This window comes from Salvelinus fontinalis, chromosome 26 (assembly GCF_029448725.1).
Source record: "Salvelinus fontinalis isolate EN_2023a chromosome 26, ASM2944872v1, whole genome shotgun sequence".
NCBI lineage: Eukaryota > Metazoa > Chordata > Actinopteri > Salmoniformes > Salmonidae > Salvelinus > Salvelinus fontinalis.
Genome location: NC_074690.1, coordinates 33,844,498 through 33,863,303, shown reverse-complemented (window position 1 = coordinate 33,863,303; position 18,806 = coordinate 33,844,498). Strand labels below are relative to the sequence as shown.

At 42.3% G+C, this 18,806-nt stretch overlaps 1 protein-coding gene across 3 annotated transcripts in view; it reads right to left on the bottom strand.

Moving 5' to 3' along the window:
- LOC129824156 (arf-GAP with GTPase, ANK repeat and PH domain-containing protein 3-like) overlaps positions 1–18,806 on the bottom strand; it is a 225,527-nt gene that overhangs the window by 14,578 nt on the left and 192,143 nt on the right. For 2 of the 3 annotated variants that reach the window (XM_055883570.1, XM_055883568.1), the window contains exons 14-16: positions 5,987–6,141; positions 5,227–5,317; positions 4,828–5,050 (exon numbers count right to left, since the gene is read on the bottom strand). In XM_055883570.1, coding sequence (XP_055739545.1) covers positions 4,828–5,050; positions 5,227–5,317; positions 5,987–6,141 — 469 coding nt within the window. Of the gene's footprint in view, positions 1–4,827; positions 5,051–5,226; positions 5,706–5,986; positions 6,142–18,806 lie in introns of those variants that run through there. The other variant, XM_055883569.1, reaches the window with a different exon arrangement.

Below are 18,806 nucleotides of genomic sequence, written 5' to 3'. Positions count from 1 at the left end.
TCCATGAGATTTATGGCCCAGGAGAAATATATGTCATCATGATCTATTGATGTATACACATGCCTTTTATGGCACACCACTATCAACATCTTTCTTATTCAGACTTCATTAAATTATTGGGTGATACATGTAAAACTCTCTCTGAAAGCTGTTGATGGCACTGAAAAAGTCTGATCAAAAATACAAAATGCATTTTGGTACTTTAAAGATACAAACCACTACAAAATCCCACCACGACATTAGCCTACACGATGAGTACCGAGATCTACATAAATCTGGCGACAAAGCAAATCTGTGCAGACCTCTTTCACATAGGAATGCCTAAAGAGCTAAGCTAATCTTGTGGATGAACACCTTTCAAGTTAACATTTCAAAATGCGAGCCGGCAGAACTAGTGTCGCAGGAGACATTCAATCAGATATGAGGCTCATCTTCAGGTAGTTACTGAGTCGTTTAGATTAGGTGTCACTAATGTTTAGGAGGAGGTGGGGTGGGAACGCTACACCAGCTGCCTGGGTGCCATCACAAAGCTGCTCCATGTCACCACAGTGACACAATTAACATCAGAACCACTTCGAGCCCAGGGGAGGAGCTAGTGTGGAGACAATAGAGATCTGTATATTTAATCTTAACGTTTCATCTGTATGGATGAGACAACAAAGTAATGGTGGGGATCAGAAGCAAGATAATATATTAATTCCCCTTTGTGTCTCCTAAATATGTACAATAAATGCTTTGAGGTGATATAGAGGCAGGGCCAAGGTAATGGTATCTCCTTTCTTCATCAGATTTCTGATTTAAAAAAATGGATTCCTCTTTCGTAAAGCAAAATATATATCCGGATTTCAATAATCATCGATCGATGATTACCGATGAGATAATGACAACAACCTCTTTCCTCTATGATAATAATGGGATTATTATCGTTATTTGTTTGACGGACTAAACAAAGATGCATGTGCTCACACAGAATGAGATGTGATTTTCGTGACAATGAAAAACATTCCTACCCAGGGCGATATAGGAACAGTGACAGAGGTGAGACAGAGGAATCAGTATCAATAATCTTTCATCAAGTCCAGGGTGGCGGAATACTGGAGCCCACAAACCATTCAATAAGTAATCGTGGGCCATCACTCAACTCAAAGCTGCCCTGAGTTGGGTAGAATGGATCGAAGAGGATATGACATCTTTCTATGGACACAGATAACACACACACACACACACACACACACACACACACACACACACACACACACACACACACACACACACACACACACACACACACACACACACACACACACACACACACACACACACACACACACACACACACACACACACACACACACACACACACACACACACAACGAGTCTATATTACTGCTTGGTATGGCAACAGCACCGCCCTCGATCGCATGGCACTGCAGAGGGTGGTGCGGATAGCCCAGTACATCACTTGGGCTGAGCTCCCTGCCATCCAGGAACTCTATATCAGGCGGTGTGAAAGGAAGGCCCGTAAAATCGTTAAAGACTCCAGCCACCCAAGCCATAGACTGTTCGCTGTGCATCTGCACAGAAAGCAGAACCGGTGCATCAAGTCTGACACCAACAGGCTCCTGAATAGCTTCTATCCCCAAACCATAAGACTGCTAAATAGCTAACTAAAGGGTTAATTGGACAATTTGAGTTAACCCTTGTATTTCCTTTTTTTCTTTTGCACTGTCTCTATGCACACTCACAGGACTGTACACACGCACACTAACACTCCAACACACACACACACACACTCACTTAATTTGCTCTCTCTAAGTGCTAGACCTCAGCTGAATCTGGTAATGAATGGTGTGGCTGTAAAACAAGTTGAGTAGACTAAATTACTTGGCGTTACCTTAGATTGTAAACTGTCATGGTCAACACATATAGATTCAATGGTTGCAAAGATGGGGAGAGGTCTTGCCGTAATAAAGAGATGCTCTGCTTTTTTGACACCACACTCCAAAAAGCAAGTTCTACAGGCTCTAGTTTTGTCTAATCTTGATTATTGTCCAGCTGTGTGGTCCAGTGCTGCAAGGAAAGACCTAGTTAAGCTGCAGCTGGCCCAAAACAGAGTGGCACGTTTTGCTCTTAATTGTAACAAGAGGGCTGATATAAATACTATGCATACCAGTCTTTCTTGGCTAAGAGTTGAGGAGAGACTGAATGCATCACTTCTTCTTTTTATAAGAAACAATAATGTGTTGAAAATCCCAAAATGTTTGCATAGTCAACTTACACACAGCTCTGACACACACATACTTATCCCACCAGACATGCCACCAGGGGTCTTTTCATAGTCCCCAAATCCAGAACAATTTCAAGAAAACGTACAGTATTATATAGAGCCCGTATTGCATGGAACTTCCTTCCATCTCATTTTGCTCAAATAAACAGCAAACCTGGTTAATATGTATACCAAATATGGTTTGGTATACTCACAGACATCATTCAAACAAGTATTTGATACACTGTCGATTTTGCAGGTTTTCCTACTTACAAAGCATGTAGAGGTCTGTATTTTTTTTAATCATAGGTACACTTCAACTGTGAGAGACGGAATCTAAAACAAAAATCCAGAAAATCCCATTGTATGATTTTTAAGTAATTAATTTGCATTTTCTTGCATGACATAAGTATTTGATCACCTACCAACCAGTAAGAATTCCGGCTCTCACAGACCTGTTAGTTTTTCTTTAAGAAGCCCTCCTATTCTCCACTCATTACCTGTATTAACTGCACCTGTTTGAACTCGTTACCTGTATAAAAGACACCTGTCCACACACTCAATCAAACAGACTCCAACCTCTCCACAATGGCCAAGACCAGAGAGCTGTGTAAGGACAACAGGGATACAATTGTAGACCTGCAGAAGGCTGGGATGGGCTACAGGACAATAGGCAAGCAGCTTGGTGAGAAGGCAACAACTGTTGGCGCAATTATTAGAAAATGGAAGAAGTTCAAGATGACGGTCAATCACCCTCGGTCTGGGGCTCCATGCAAGATCTCACCTCGTGGGGCATCAATGATCATGAGGAAGGTGAGGGATCAGCCCAGAACTACACAGCAGGACCTGGTCAATGACCTGAAGAGAGCTGGGACCACAGTCTCAAAGAAAACCATTAGTAACACACTACACCGTCATGGATTAAAATCCTGCAAGGCACGCAAGGTCCCCCTGCTCAAGCCAGCGCATGTCCAGGCCCGTTTGAAGTTTGCCAATGACCATCTGGATGATCCAGAGGAGGAATGGGATAAGGTCATGTGGTCTGATGAGACAAAAATAGAGCTTTTTGGTCTAAACTCCACTCGCCGTGTTTGGAGGAAGAAGAAGGATGAGTACACCCCAAGAACACCATCCCAACCGTGAAGCATGGAGGTGGAAACATCATTCTTTGGGGATGCTTTTCTGCAAAGGGGACAGGACGACTGCACCGTATTGAGGGGAGGATGGATGGGGCAATGTATCGCGAGATCTTGGTCAACAACCTCCTTCCCTCAGTAAGAGCATTGAAGATGAGTCGTGGCTGGGTCTTCCAGCATGACAACGACCCGAAACACACAGCCAGGGCAACTAAGGTGTGGCTCCGTAAGAAGCATCTCAAGGTCCTGGAGTGGCCTAGCCAGTCTCCAGACCTGAACCCAATAGAACATCTTTGGAGGGAGCTGAAAGCCCATATTGCCCAGCGACAGCCCCGAAACCTGAAGGATCTGGAGAAGGTCTGAATGGAGGAGTGGGCCAAAATCCCTGCTGCAGTGTGTTTAAACCTGGTCAAGAACTACAGGAAACGTATGATCTCTGTAATTACAAACAAAGGTTTCTGTACCAAATATTAAGTTCTGCTTTTCTGATGTATCAAATACTTATGTCATGCAATAAAATGCCAATGAAAATACTTAAAAATCATACAATGTGATTTTCTGGATTTTTGTTTTAGATTCCGTCTCTCACAGTTGAAGTGTACCTATGATAAAAAATTACAGACCTCTATATGCTTTGTAAGTAGGAAAACCTGCAAAATTGGCAGTGTATCAAATACTTGTTCTCCCCACTGTATATATAGAAAGAAAGAAAACACAAGAAATAAGACAGGAAGCTATATACAGGATCGGTACCAATACCAAATGTACAATGTGCAGGGAGGCAATATTACTCAATTGTCTTTTACAATACAACTATATTGACTTTCAGTCTATCTATCCACACTTGTCTTACTGACAAATGTTCATTTCAAATGACTATACAATTTCAATAACTGCAGTACAAACATTTTTAACAATGAGACCAGCAAATCAAAAACCAAGCCGTTTATCACTTAAGTAGTATATCTTTACATATTCTCTTAATTTAGGTCACCAACAGTACAGACCCTACAGACCTGTCTTAAACAGTGGGACAGAGAGAGTGATGGGGGGCCTCTGTGTGATAGATATGTGACAGGGCCCTTCTGGGGCCAGGGGCCTGGCCCCTGGGGTGGGCTTAAACACCATAATGGGCTCCTTAATTACCTGCTCATCCACACACAGGGTCATTAGTCAGAGAGACGCGCTGGGCCTTAACTGTCACCCAGAGACAAACAACCCTCACTGGCGAGAGGGAAGAGGGGACCAGACCTGGGTGCCCCAGCAGAGAGGAGAAGGAGGGGTGGGAACCAGGGTCTGCTCCAGGGGAGACCAGCTCAATATGTGGGGATTTCCAACCAGTTTGTTTCAAAATCCCTCCACCAAAGCTGGCAAATGGCAGATGGCAAACAAACACACACTAACAGAGAGATGTGGGGTACTGACCTGGTGCTGTCAGCGCCCACCTTCGTGTACCCCTCCAGGGCCCCCTCCCAGACACTGTTGGCCATAGCGTTGCCTATGGCCATCATCACCATGCTGAGCCCCACGGGCCAGTCATCCAGGTCCAGGGAGCGGACCCTTGACAGGTGGGTCCCCAGGTTCCTGTGGATCCCTGAACACTCGATACAGATCAGAGCCCCCAGGTTAAGACTGGCCCAATCCGGGTCTGGGAGAGGAGGAGGAGGAGAGGAACAAAATTAGCCCTATGTTAGTTACTAATAAGCAAGGGTGATATCTGGCTCATAGCAATCTGAAGACATCATGTTATATACAATACCTGGCACGTAAAGTATTAGGAATCATTGACATATAGCTTGGATGTTGAGAAAGTACTGTACTCACTGGCTGCATCACAGTCCACACAGATGCTGTTCCCTCTCACGTTCCTTATGGACTGAATGGACGCTGCATCACTTTGGCTGCCTAACCGGGACTTTGGGGGAGCAGAGAGAAGTTATAAACAGGTAAGCAAGAGGGACTCCGTGTGTGAGGCATCATTGCTTTGCAGTGAGAGAATGGAGGAGACAGGATTTCAGCTGGCTACACAGCACAAAACAGAAGGGGAGAGGGGAGGGAGTACTAGAGGCTTTGAAGGCCGAGTGATCATTGAGAGAGAACAAGGATGAAGAGAGGGGAAGAGAAGAAAGAGAGGACGAGGAGAGAGAGCTAGAGAGAGAGAAAGAGAAGAGAGAGTGGGTATTATATGAAATTGAGTCGGTGTTGCGTTGCGTCTCCTCCCCTGTGTTCTGACACAGGCCGTGTTCCCATCTCTGATGTCTGTCAGCTCTAATAAGAGCTCCCCCACGCTGCACTGCACCTGTCTGACACACAGCCCAACACATGGCAGCTCAGAGAAAGGAAGGATGGGGAGGGGGAGAGAGAGGGAGGGGATAGAGTGAAAGGGGAGGGAGGGCAAGAGAGAAGGGTATGGGGAGAGGGGGGAGAGGGGGGAGAGGGGGGAGAGAGAGAATTTTGCATTCACACATCCTGATTAGCAACCAGAGATTTTCATAGCCAAGTCACGTGGTCAGGAAAAATTCCTGACCCTGAACTAATCATGACTCGACAGACCCACAGTTTCCTCACTGTCTCTCATGCCCACCTTATTCTTCATGCTCTCGCAGGACTGCAGGCTGGCAAAGATCTGGCTCTCGATGGCTGTGACCCACAGCTCCCTCTCCTCAAACGTAGACGCCTCGAAATGCCACATCTGGCCTGTCAGAGACACGATAATGAACTCAAACGACTCCTCCGACTCTGGAAAACATAAACCCACATGTACAGTGCATTAGGAAAGTGTTCAGACCCCTTCACTTTTTCCACATTTTGTTACGTTACAAACTTATTAAAAACTGATTAAATAAAAATGTTACTCATCAATCTACACACAATACCCCAACATTGCTACGAGACTCGAAATTTAGCTTAGGTGCATCCTGTTTCCATTGATCATCCTTGAGATGTTTCTACAACTTGATTGGAGTCCACCTGTGGTAAATTCAATTGATTGGACATGATTTGGAAATGCACACACCTGTCTATATAAGGTCCCACAGTTCACAGCGCATGTCAGAGCAAAAACCAAGGCATGAGGTCGAAGGAATTGTCTGAAGAATATGTTTGGAACCACCAAGACTCTTCCTAGAGCTGGCCGCCCGGCCAAACTGTCACTCTGACAGAGCTCCAGAGTTCATCTGTTGAGATAGGAGAACCTTCCAGAAGGACAACCATCTCTGCAGCATTACAACAATCAGGCCATTATGGTAGAGTGGCCAGACGGAAGCCACTCCTTATTGAAAGGCACACGACAGCCCCCTTGGAGTTTGTCCAAAGGCACCTAAAGATTCTCTGGTCTGACGAAACCAAGATTGAACTCTTTGCCCTGAATGTCAAGTGTCACATCTGGAGGAAACCTGACACCATCCCTACGGTGAAGTATGGTGGTGGCAGCATCATGCTGTGGGGATGTTTTTCAGGGGACTGGGAGACTAGGTACTGGGAGACTAGTAAGGTTTGAGCGAAAGATGAACAGAGCAAAGTACAGCGAGATCTTTGATGAAAACCTGCTCCAGAGCGCTCAAGACCTCAGACTGGGGCAAAGGTTCACCTTCCAACCGGACAACGACCCTATGCACACAGTCAAGGAAACTCGGGAGTGGCTTCGGGACAAATCTTTGAATGTCATTGAGTGACCCAGCCAGTGCCCGGAATCTCTGGATATGGAAATGTCTGCTCTACCCAAAATTACAACCAACTTATTGCAGCATTACAGAAAAAATGGAAGAGGTAAGTGGAAGGGGGAAACAGTAAGGAACTTGTCTGTCGGCCCTGCATTAAAGACCAAAATGGATTAACCTCTCTTGGGTAGGGGGCAGTATTTTCACATTCGGATGAAAAGCGGGCCCAAAGTAAACTGCCTGTTACTTAGGCCCAGAAGCTAGGATATGCATATAATTGGTAGATTTTGATAGAAAACACTCGAAAGTTTCTAGAACTGTTAAAATACGGTCTGTGAGTATAACAGAACTGATATGGCAGGTGAAACCCCGAGGACAAACCATCCCCCCAAAATAAAATTTCAGCCTACCACTATTTTCAATGGCTGTCGCTTTTATTATAAGGCGAAGTCCTCCCAGATTGCAGTTTCTAGGCTTCCACTAGATGTCAACAGTCTTTAGAAAGAGTTTCAGGCTGGTTTCTGGAAAAATTTGCCAGAAATTGTAGTTTTCTAGGTGGCTCCCATTTTGGCTGTAGTGTTTCTAAGCGCGTGAATGAGAGCGCGTTCTTTGGTATTTTCCTCCGGTAAAGACAATAATGATTCTTCGTCTTAAATGTTATCGTTTGTTTACGTATTAGGGTACCTAAGGTTTGATTATAAACATTGTTTGACTTGTTTGGAAAAGTTTATTAGTAACGTTTGGGATTCATTTTGTATGCATTTATGATGGAGGGAAACTGGGTGGATTATTGACTGAAGCGTGCCAGCTAAACTGAGTTTTTATGGATATAAAGAAGGACATTATCGAACAAAAGGACCATTTGTGAAGTAACTGGGACCTTTTGGAGTGCCAACAGAAGAAGATCATCAAAGGTAAGGCATTTATTATATCGCTATTTCTGACTTTTGTGTCGCACCTGCCTGGTTGAAATATGTCTTTCATGGTTTTGTATGCGGGGCGCTGTCCTCAGATAATCACATGGTGTGCTTTCGCCATAAAGCCTTTTTGAAACTTGACACAGCGGCTGGATTAACAAGAAGTTAAGCTTTATTTTGATGTTTTACACTTGTGATTTTATGAAAGTTAAATATTTATAATTCTGTAGTTTGAATTTCGCATTCTGCAATTTCACCGGATGTTACCGTCCCACCTTCCCATAAGAAGTTAAGAACAATTGGGATAAATAAAAATATATACCAGTCTCATTTAAGGATCAAAACATTGACAGCTGTGCCGCATAAATTGCAAAATAGTTGGGAAGAGATTTTCGATGTACCGATTCCATGACACATGGAAAATGACGCCGGACTCAAAACGTAGAATTTTTCAATTGAAATTATTATACAAAATTCTTGCAACCAATAGAATGTTATAAATATAAGGGGGATACAACCTTCCCAGCTCTGCAGATTTTGCTGCAGGGAGGCAGAATCATTAGATAATTTATTTTGGTACTGTCCATATGTAACTTGTTTTTGGTCACAGGTCCAGGAAAGGCTGACGAATTGCAACATTTACCAAGAGCTAATGCTGCAGGTAGCAATATTTGGGTGATTTGAAAAGTCATAGCCGATCAATAATATAATACTTATTTTTGAGAAAAAAAAAACTTTAATTTACAATCTGTAGAAGTGTAACGGATGTGAAATGGCTAGCTAGTTAGCGGGTACGCGCTAGTAGCATTTCAATCAGTTACGTCACTTGCTCTGAGACTTTAAGTAGGGTTTCCCCTTGCTCTGCAAGGGCCGCGCCTTTGTGGAGCGATGGGTAACGATGCTTCATGGGCAACCGTTGTTGATGTGTGCAGAGGTTCCCTGGTTCGCGCCCGTGTCGGGGCGAGGGGACGATGTAAAGTTACATCTGTTACATTGGTGCCATGACCCGGATCACTGGTTGCTGCGGAAAAGGAGGAGGTTGAAAGGGGGGTGAGTGTAACGGATGTGAAATGGCTAGCTAGTTAGCGGGTGCGCGCTAGTAGCATTTCAATCAGTTACGTCACTTGCTCTGAGACATTAAGTAGGGTTGCCCCTTGCTCTGCAAGAGCCGCGGCCTTTATGGAGCGATGGGTAACGACCGTGCTTCGTGGGCGACCGTTGTTGATGTGTGCAGAGGGTCCCAGGTTCGCGCCCGTGTCGGGGCGAGGGGACGCCGTAAAGTTATACTGTTACATTGATGCTGTTGACCCGGATCACTAGTTGCTGCGGAAAAGGAGGAGGTTGAAAGGGGGGTGAGTGTAACGGATGTGAAATGGCTAGCTAGTTAGCGGGTACGCGCTAGTAGCATTTCAATCAGTTACGTCACTTGCTCTGAGACTTTAAGTAGGGTTTCCCCTTGCTCTGCAAGGGCCGCGGCCTTTGTGGAGCGATGGGTAACGATGCTTCATGGGCAACCGTTGTTGATGTGTGCAGAGGTTCCCTGGTTCGCGCCCTTTTCGGGGCGAGGGGACGACGTAAAGTTACATCTGTTACATTGGTGCCATGACCCGGATCACTGGTTGCTGCGGAAAAGGAGGAGGTTGAAAGGGGGGTGAGTGTAACGGATGTGAAATGGCTAGCTAGTTAGCGGGTGCGCGCTAGTAGCATTTCAATCAGTTACGTCACTTGCTCTGAGACATTAAGTAGGGTTGCCCCTTGCTCTGCAAGAGCCGCGGCCTTTGTGGAGCGATGGGTAACGACCGTGCTTCGTGGGCGACCGTTGTTGATGTGTGCAGAGGGTCCCAGGTTCGCGCCCGTGTCGGGGCGAGGGGACGCCGTAAAGTTATACTGTTACATTGATGCTGTTGACCCGGATCACTGGTTGCTGCGGAAAAGGAGGAGGTTGAAAGGGGGGTGAGTGTAACGGATGTGAAATGGCTAGCTAGTTAGCGGGTACGCGCTAGTAGCATTTCAATCAGTTACGTCACTTGCTCTGAGACTTTAAGTAGGGTTGCCCCTTGCTCTGCAAGGGCCGCGGCCTTTGTGGAGCGATGGGTAACGATGCTTCATGGGCAACCGTTGTTGATGTGTGCAGAGGTTCCCTGGTTCGCGCCCGTGTCGGGGCGAGGGGACGACATAAAGTTACATCTGTTACAGAAGCTATGAGAATAGAATGCTCAGAACTTTTGTGAAGCATCACAGCACAGTTGAAAAATATATGGCAAATAGAAATTAAGAGATAGAAGGGAGGGGTTGAATGGAGCTAACAACAAGATAACAAATGTAAAACATACGGGGTCTGTAAAATGTAAATGGTTTCAGAACTTTTGTGAAATAGCACAATAACAAATATATGGCAAATAGAAATCAAACTGGATGGACATCAGAAGTAGAGTAAAAAAAAAAAAAAGATAAAAAGATAACAATTGTAAGATAGAATGTGTCCTTAAAATGTACAGCTGAAGTCGGAAGTTTACATACACTTAGGTTGGAGTCATTAAAACTTGTTTTTCAACCACTCCACACATTTCGGTTAGGACATCTACTTTGTGCATGACAGAATACATTTTTCCAACAATTGTTTACAGACAGATTTTTTCACTTATAATTCACTGTATCACATTTCCAATGGGTCAGAAGTTTACATACACTAAGTTGACTGTTTCTTTAAAAAGCTTGGAAAATTCCTGAAAAATGATGTCATGGCTTTAGAAGCTTCTGACAGGCTAATTGACATCATTTGAGTCAATTGGAGGTGTACCTGTGGATGGATTTCAAGGCCTACCTTCAAACTCAGTGCCTCTTTGCTTGACATCATGGGAAAATCAAAAATAAATCAGTCAAGACCTCAGAAAAAAATTGTGGACCTCCACAAGTCTGGTTCATCCTTGGGAGCAATTTCCAAATGCCTGAAGGTTCCATGTTCATCTGTACAAACAACAGTACGCAATTATAAACACCATATAATCACGCATCCGCCATACCCCTCAGGAAGGAGACGCGTTCTGTCTCCTAGAGATTAATGTACTTTGGTGCGAAAAGTGCAAATCAATCCCAGAACAACAGCAAATGACCTTGTGAAGATGCTGGTGGAAACAGGTACAAAAGTATCTATATCCATAGTAAAACGAGTACTATATCGACATAACCTGACAGGCCGCTCAGCAAGGAAGAAGCCACTGCTCCAAAACCGCTATTTCTCACTTTGTTGACTCCACAACATGGTGGATATCTGTATGGCTTGTTTGGGCTCCTAGCGCTGTACTCAGATTATTGCATGGTGTGCTTTTTCGGTAAGCTTTTTTGAAATCTGACACAGCGGTTGCATTAAGGAGAAGTTTATCTAAAGTTCCATGCATAACACTTGTATTTTCATCAACATTTATGATGAGTATTTCTGTAAATTGATGTGGCTCTCTGCAAAATCACCTGATGTTTTGGAAGCAAAACATTACTGAACGTAACGCGCCAATGTAAACTGAGATTTTTGGATATAAATATGAACTTTATCGAAAAAAACATATATGTATTGTGTAACATGAAGTCCTATGAGTGTCATCTGATGAAGATCATCAAAGGTTAGTGATTCATTTTATCTCCATTTCTGCTTTTTGTGAGTCCTGTCTTTGGCTGGAAAAATGGCTGTGTTTTTCTGTGACTATGTACTGACCTAACATAATTTGTGTCAGAGAGACGCGTTTGGTGTGCTTTCGTCGTAAAGCCTTTTTGAAATCTGACACGTTGGCTGCATTCACAACAAGTGTAGCTTTCATTTGGTGTATTGCATGTGTGATTTCATGAAAGTTGAATTTTTATAGTAATTTATTTGAATTTGGCGCTCTGCATTTTCACTGGATGTTGGCCATGTGGGACGCATCCAGAGAGGTTAAGGGCTTGTAAGACATACATACATACATACATACATACATACATACATACATACATACATACACACACACACACACACACACACACACACACACACATACACACACACACACACACACACACACACACACACACACACATACACACACACACATACATACATACATACATACATACACATATAAATACATTTGCAAAAATAAAACAACAACTGGTTTTGGTTTGTCTTTATGGGGTACTATCTGTAGATTGATGAGGTGAAAAAACAGTGTAATCCATTTGAAAATAAGGCTGTAAAGTAACAAAATGTGGAAAAGGTGAAGGGGTCTAAATACTTTCTGAATGCAATGATGAGTAAATATTGTGAAATAAGACCAAATTAAATCAATTAAGAAACAAAATTCAAATCAGACAAAAGTACTGGGTTTAATTTACGAAACAGATTGGGGATTTTTGGACTAAGCTAAAATACTGTAAATTACAATTCCTTCTGTAATTGACTGTTTGCCATCGATAATAATAGCCTAGTAATAAATCATGAATATCATGTAGCAAACACTTTTATCCAAAGTGACTTACAACAACGATACCCACTGAAACCAGTATCAGGGTACCTTTAGCTACTCAACACTGATTGCGTACTCTTGAAAATAATGGCAATCACTATAAATTTAAAACAGATTTCAACACAATCTAATCAAAAAAGCTCTGTGTATTTATTCTAGTGGATCATTTTCATAAGTATATACTGTATCTATACTATATCTTAGTCTATGCCGCTCTGACATTGCTCGTCCATAAATGTATACATATTCTTAATTCCATTCCTTTACTTAGATTTGTGTGCCTTATGTATATGTTGTGAAATTGTTCGATATTTCTTATTAGATATTACCGCACTGTCGGAGCTAGAAACACAAGCATTTTGCTACACCCGCAATAACATCTGCTAAACACGTGTATGTGACTAATACAATTTGATTTGATTTGAATACAATGTTCACGATGAAGCAGGCTTCATGAAAATGTCACCTGTCATCTGCCTGGGCAAGGGCTTTGCATAACATATGCTATAATACATGTCATAATGCCTCCCCGTTTACAAGTAATTCATTAACACAATGATAATACACTAGAAAATGACTGATGTAAATCGTCTAGTCCTCTGCACATGCTTTATCTCATAGCCAAACGATTTGTAATTACCTAATTATGGCTATGCAAATATAGCGGGCTAATTTGCATAACGCATGTTTCCCTGCCTCCAGCAGAAGACTGGGGAGGAGGGTACAGACAAGGGGGGATTGGGCTCCTCCAACACATCTCCCATCAGCCCTCTCTTTGCACACCCAGATTGTATGTAATAAACAGCGTTCACAGTCGTATAAAGAGATCAGAATTCCAAGCTCTAATAAAATCAGTGTGTATATAAAATGGGCTGGAGTTGGGAGGGAGTCAATACTGACCTATTATCTGTTGTCACGTTCCTGACCTTATTTCCTTTGTTTTGTCTTTATTTAGTTGGTCAGGACGTGAGCTGGGTGGGTATAGTCTATGTTCTATGTTTCTAGGTTAGGTTTGTCTGATTGGCCTGATATGGTTCTCAATCAGAGGCAGGTGTTTAACGTTGTCTCTGATTGGGAATCATATTTAGGTTGCCTGTTTTCACTATTGGTTGGTGGGTGATTGTTCCTGTTTGTGCGTTCATGTGTTCTATGTTCACTAGTTCAGGACTGTAGCTTCGTTGGTTTTCGTCTGTTTATTGTTCTTGTTCGTATTGAAAAAGTATTCCAATAAATATGGAAACGTACGACGATGCGCTTTGGTCCTCCTCTCTTTCCACCGACGAAAGACGTTACATCTGTAGACACCAGACATTTGGAGGTTGTCTCACTAGTCTATTAACATACCCATTTCAGACAGAAGATGTGGTATGTTACCCTTTCAAACCGACTCTTATTTACCACTTATTTGCAGGTATACCATTCTATACATATCAGTGGGTAAATGGCAAATTGGCAGGGGTGTTGGGTGTTGTTAAACCATGGGAGCGGTTTGCAGTTCAAATTGGGGAGGTGTTAATGAATTGTGACCCGTTTCAAGAAGCTAGGCATATGTCACACATCACTACTTCACAGGAGAGGCATTTGAATGTACATTTATTTATCAAAATGCTTTTTTTTGCCAGAAATGCCTTCTGGAACATATGAACTTTCATGTGCCTTAATAACAAATGTGCATGCCACCTGTAAATACAAACAAAATTGTTAAATTAGGAGCCTAGTTGGTTTTGCCAAAGAAAAAGTGAGGACCCTTCCCACTAGCCATGATTGGCTGAGATATAATGTAGAACTGCAAAAGTGTTGCTATTGCTCTCAACATTGCTGCCCTGAATTTAACAGGTGCTATCGACAAAGATCATTGACAAGATGTGATGACTACTTTCTGGAGGACGATCGTGCCATGCTCACTCTCTGAATCTGAAAATGAATCAGACGATGAGGAAATCCCTGATTTAGGTCAAATCATTTTTATTGAACCAGAGATTGTAGAGTCTTCTGATGACAGTGATGGGGTAGAAACGTCAATCAACAGTGTTGTTGTCACGGAAGAAGTTGACAGAGTTTTGAAATCAGTGGAATGCCCGGTGGAAGAAGAGTATGATGACATTTATTTGATTCGATTTATTAGGATCCCCATTAGCTGACGCCAATGGCGACAGCTAGTCTTACTGGTATCCGACACATAACAAAAAAGACATTACAGACCAAAGACTTTACAATTTGCATACATTTAAAAACATTAACATGCAGTGTGTGTATGTGTGTGCCTCTCCCCCATGTGGTCTACTTGTTGTATGTGTGTGCATCTATCAGTTACACATACACACAACAAGTAGACCACGTGGGGGAGAGGCGTTGTGCCTTGCACTATCTATGTAAGGTGGAAGGGAGTTCCATGCACTCATGACTCTGTATAATACTCTACTTCTCCTTGAATTTGTTCTGGACCTGGAGACTGTGAAAAGACGCTTGGTGGCATGCCTGGTTGGGTAAGTGTGTGGGTCAGTGTTGTGTGTAAGTTGACTACGCAAACAATTTCCAACACATTAATGTTTCTCGTAAAAGCAAGAAGTGACGCAGTCAGTCTTTCCTCAACTCTTAGCCAAGAGGGGCCTCCCGAGTTGTGCAGCGGTCTAATGCACTGCATCGCAGTGCTGGCTGCATTACTACAGATCCTGGTTCGATACCGGGCTGTGTCGCTGCCGGCCACGACCGGGAGACCCATGAGGCGACGCACAATTGGCCCATTGTTGCTCAGGTTAAGGGAGGGTTTGGATAGCCAGGACGTCCTTGTCCCATTGCACTCCAGCGACTCCTGTGGCGTGCCGGGTGCATGCACGCTGACACGGTCCCAGGTGTACGGTGTTTCCTCCGACACATTGGTGTGGCTGGCTTCCGGGTTAAGCGCACATTGTGTCAAGATGCAGTGCGGCTTGGCGGGGTTGAATGCATGGCTCTCGACCTTCACCTCTCCCAAGTCCGCATGGGAGTTGCAGCGATGGGACAAGACTAACTACCAATTTTTACTAGGATTACATTTCAGGAATTGTGAAAAACTGAGTTTAAATGTATTTGGCTAAGGTGTATGTAAACTTCCGACTTCAACTGTATGTAATGATTTGTACCAAATACAATACTCTTAGTTTTAGAGATGTTCAGGACCAGTTTATTATTGTTCATCCATTCCAAAAGAAGACTGCAACTCTTTGTTAAGGGTTTCAGTGACTTAATTAGCTGTGGCTGCTGATACGTACATGGACACACATGCTTTGTTTAATGCCAGTGGCAGGTCATTGGTAAAATTAGAAAAGAGTAGAGGGCCTAGAGAGCTGCCCTGCAGTACACCACACTTTACATGTTTGACATTAGAGAATCTTCCATTAAAGAAAACCCTCTGAGTTCTATTAGATAGATAGCTCTGAGGTTGAAAAGACATAACAGATACGTTTTCTCAACAACAGGTTATGGTCAATAATATTAAAGGCTGCACTGAAATCTAACACTACAGCTCCCCCAATCTTCTTATTGTCAATTTATTTAAACCAATCATCAGTCATTTGTGTCAGTGCAGTACATAGTACATATTGCGTGCCCTTCTCTATAAGCATGCTGAAAGTTTGTTGTTAATTTGTTTACAGAGAAATAGCATTGTATTTGGGCAAACACCAATTTTTTACAACAGTTTGCTAAGAGCTGGTGGCAAACTGATAGGTCTTCTGATAGAACCAGTAAAAGCTGCTTTACCACTCTTGGGTAGCGGAATGACTTTGGCTTCCCCACAGGCCTGAGGACAAAGATTTTCCTCTAGGCTCATATTAAAGACATGACATAAAGGACTGGCTATAGAGTCAGCTTCCATCCTCAGTAGCGTTCCATCGAAATTGTCAATGCCAGGAGATTTGTCATTATTGATTGATAACAAAAACATTTCCAAATGTTCTAACTTACAATGCTTTCTTTCATTAAGAATAATTAGCAACATCAAATTATTTTGTGATGAATAAGCCATCTGAGTCTATGAAAGACGGAGTTGAATTTGTCATTTTGCCCATAATTTAATTTAAACGATTTTTGATCTTGGCTTTATAATACAGATTCTTCTTCTTTTTGTTGAGTTTAGTCACATTATTTCTCAATTTTCAGTAAGTCAGCCAGTCTGATGTGCAGACAGATGTATTAGCCACTCCCTTTGCCCCATCTCTTTCAACCCTAAAGTTTTTCAATTCCTCATCAATTAATGGAGCCTTAACAGTTCTAACAGTCAGTTTATTAACAGGTACAGGTTAATCAATAAATTCATCAAGTGTAGCGTTTGGATGCTCCTTATTAATCACATCAGACTAACAAATATTTTTTAACAACCACGACTCACAGCAAAATATTTTGTTTGATCTTTTATACAGTATTTTAGGCCCAGCTTTTGGAACTTTGGCTTTCTTGGATATAGCCACTATATTGTTATCACTGCATCCAATGGGTACGGATACAGCTTCAGAAGAAAGTTCTAGAGTATTAGTAAAAATCTGACAAATACATGTGATTGATCTTGTCCTGTAGTGTTTGTAAACACCCTGGTAGGTTGATTAATAACCTGAACCAGATTACAGGCACTAGTTACAGTGAGAAGCTTCCTCTTGAGCAGACAGCTTGATGAAAACCAGTCAATATTCAGGTCCCCAAGAAAGTAGACCTCTCTGTTTACATCACATACATTTCAAACATTTCATACATCAAGCATTTCACACATATTATTTAGATACTGACTGTTATCACTTGGTGGCCTACAGAAACACCCCAAAAGAAAAGGCTTTAGATGTGCCAGGTAAACCTGCAACCACAGCACTTCAATAACACTTGACATAAAATCTTCTCTAAACATTACACGGATATGGCTTTTTTCCCTTTGAACCGACCTAGTCATGATTGCGGTAAAGTTTGTTACTGGGCTGTTACCAGAGTGTGTATATATATACAAATATATATGGCTCTGGCTGTTACCATTCATCTGGCAGTTCTAAACTTTGCTAGGCATGTCACTTCACCCATCTCCTTGCATAGCCCACCACATGCACTGTTTTCTTAACCACAAAGAATTACTGTGGAAATAAACATCACTGAATGGCAAAAATATTATAATAAAGTAGGCTAATGCAATTGAAGGCATCAAATTGTTGCTTACTGAAACTCCAAAAGTCATCTAATTGTTATAATCCATTTGAAGCATTAGCCTACCTGCTGTTTCAGCTCGGATTCACACTGCTTTGAGACAATGTCAGATTTTCCTTTTTACTGAATCGCCGTTTGAATATTGGTTAGGCTACAACTAGGCTGAATAAATCTTAGCTAAATTGAGGTGAGGCCTGCTTCTGATCATCTTGTCTAGTTGGCTCATTTATAAGCACTGATGAGAACATTTTGCTACCATATTATGTAGCTTAACAAGTGGAATCCTTTGCTCTTTACTCGCAGATGCTTAGTAGCCTAGGCCTATTACTGGCCAACAGCCTGCGACTTGTCTTAATCATTCAATGTGATTTTGTTTCACTGAATCTCTGTCCGTATATTTGGTTAATTCTCTGGCTGGGCAAATAAGTGGAGGTGGTATAGCTCAACTATTCATTTGCTACTGATCATAAACATTTGGCATGCAATAATGTAGCCCAAATAAAGTGGAGGCCTATTATTTTGCTCGATTGAGTATAGGCAAGTCCCCGCGGTGAAATATGAACACAAGACTCACATGCTTTTAAAAACAGGATTGCTATTATTTCCTATCAGTACTATGATGAAGATACTCTCAATGTAAGACCCTATGCCTGCTCCCTAACAAAGCGGAGTGAGGGTAGGAAAGAGATGAAACATGGATTCTGTTCCAAAATAGTCGTGTGGGGAAAATATTATTTGTATTTTATTCTTATTCCATTGTAATCTTAGCCTACAAAAACATATATTTGTGGTGACTGTGATCAGGGTAATTGTGTTTTGTCTTTTTAATGAACAAAATAACTAATGATTTCCTGTGCATTGCGCAGCCATGTAGCCTATAGGCTGCACAGACCAGTAACATAATTTAAACTAAAAATATGCTGTTCTATTCGATTGAAAATACATTTTATTAGATGTATAATGTTTCTTAGGACCTGCCTAAACAAATTAATAATGCATTTCTTTGTGATGGTGTATATTCAAAGGATTTATTAAAATAGACGTCCACCCACATCGGCCCACATTTACACCCACTCCTAAACTTGCCGGCATGTGCATGGGCGGTATAATAGGCTTATCCCACCCATCATATCAGTTCCCTCTCTGAATCGTGGCATTGAACGCTTTAGCAG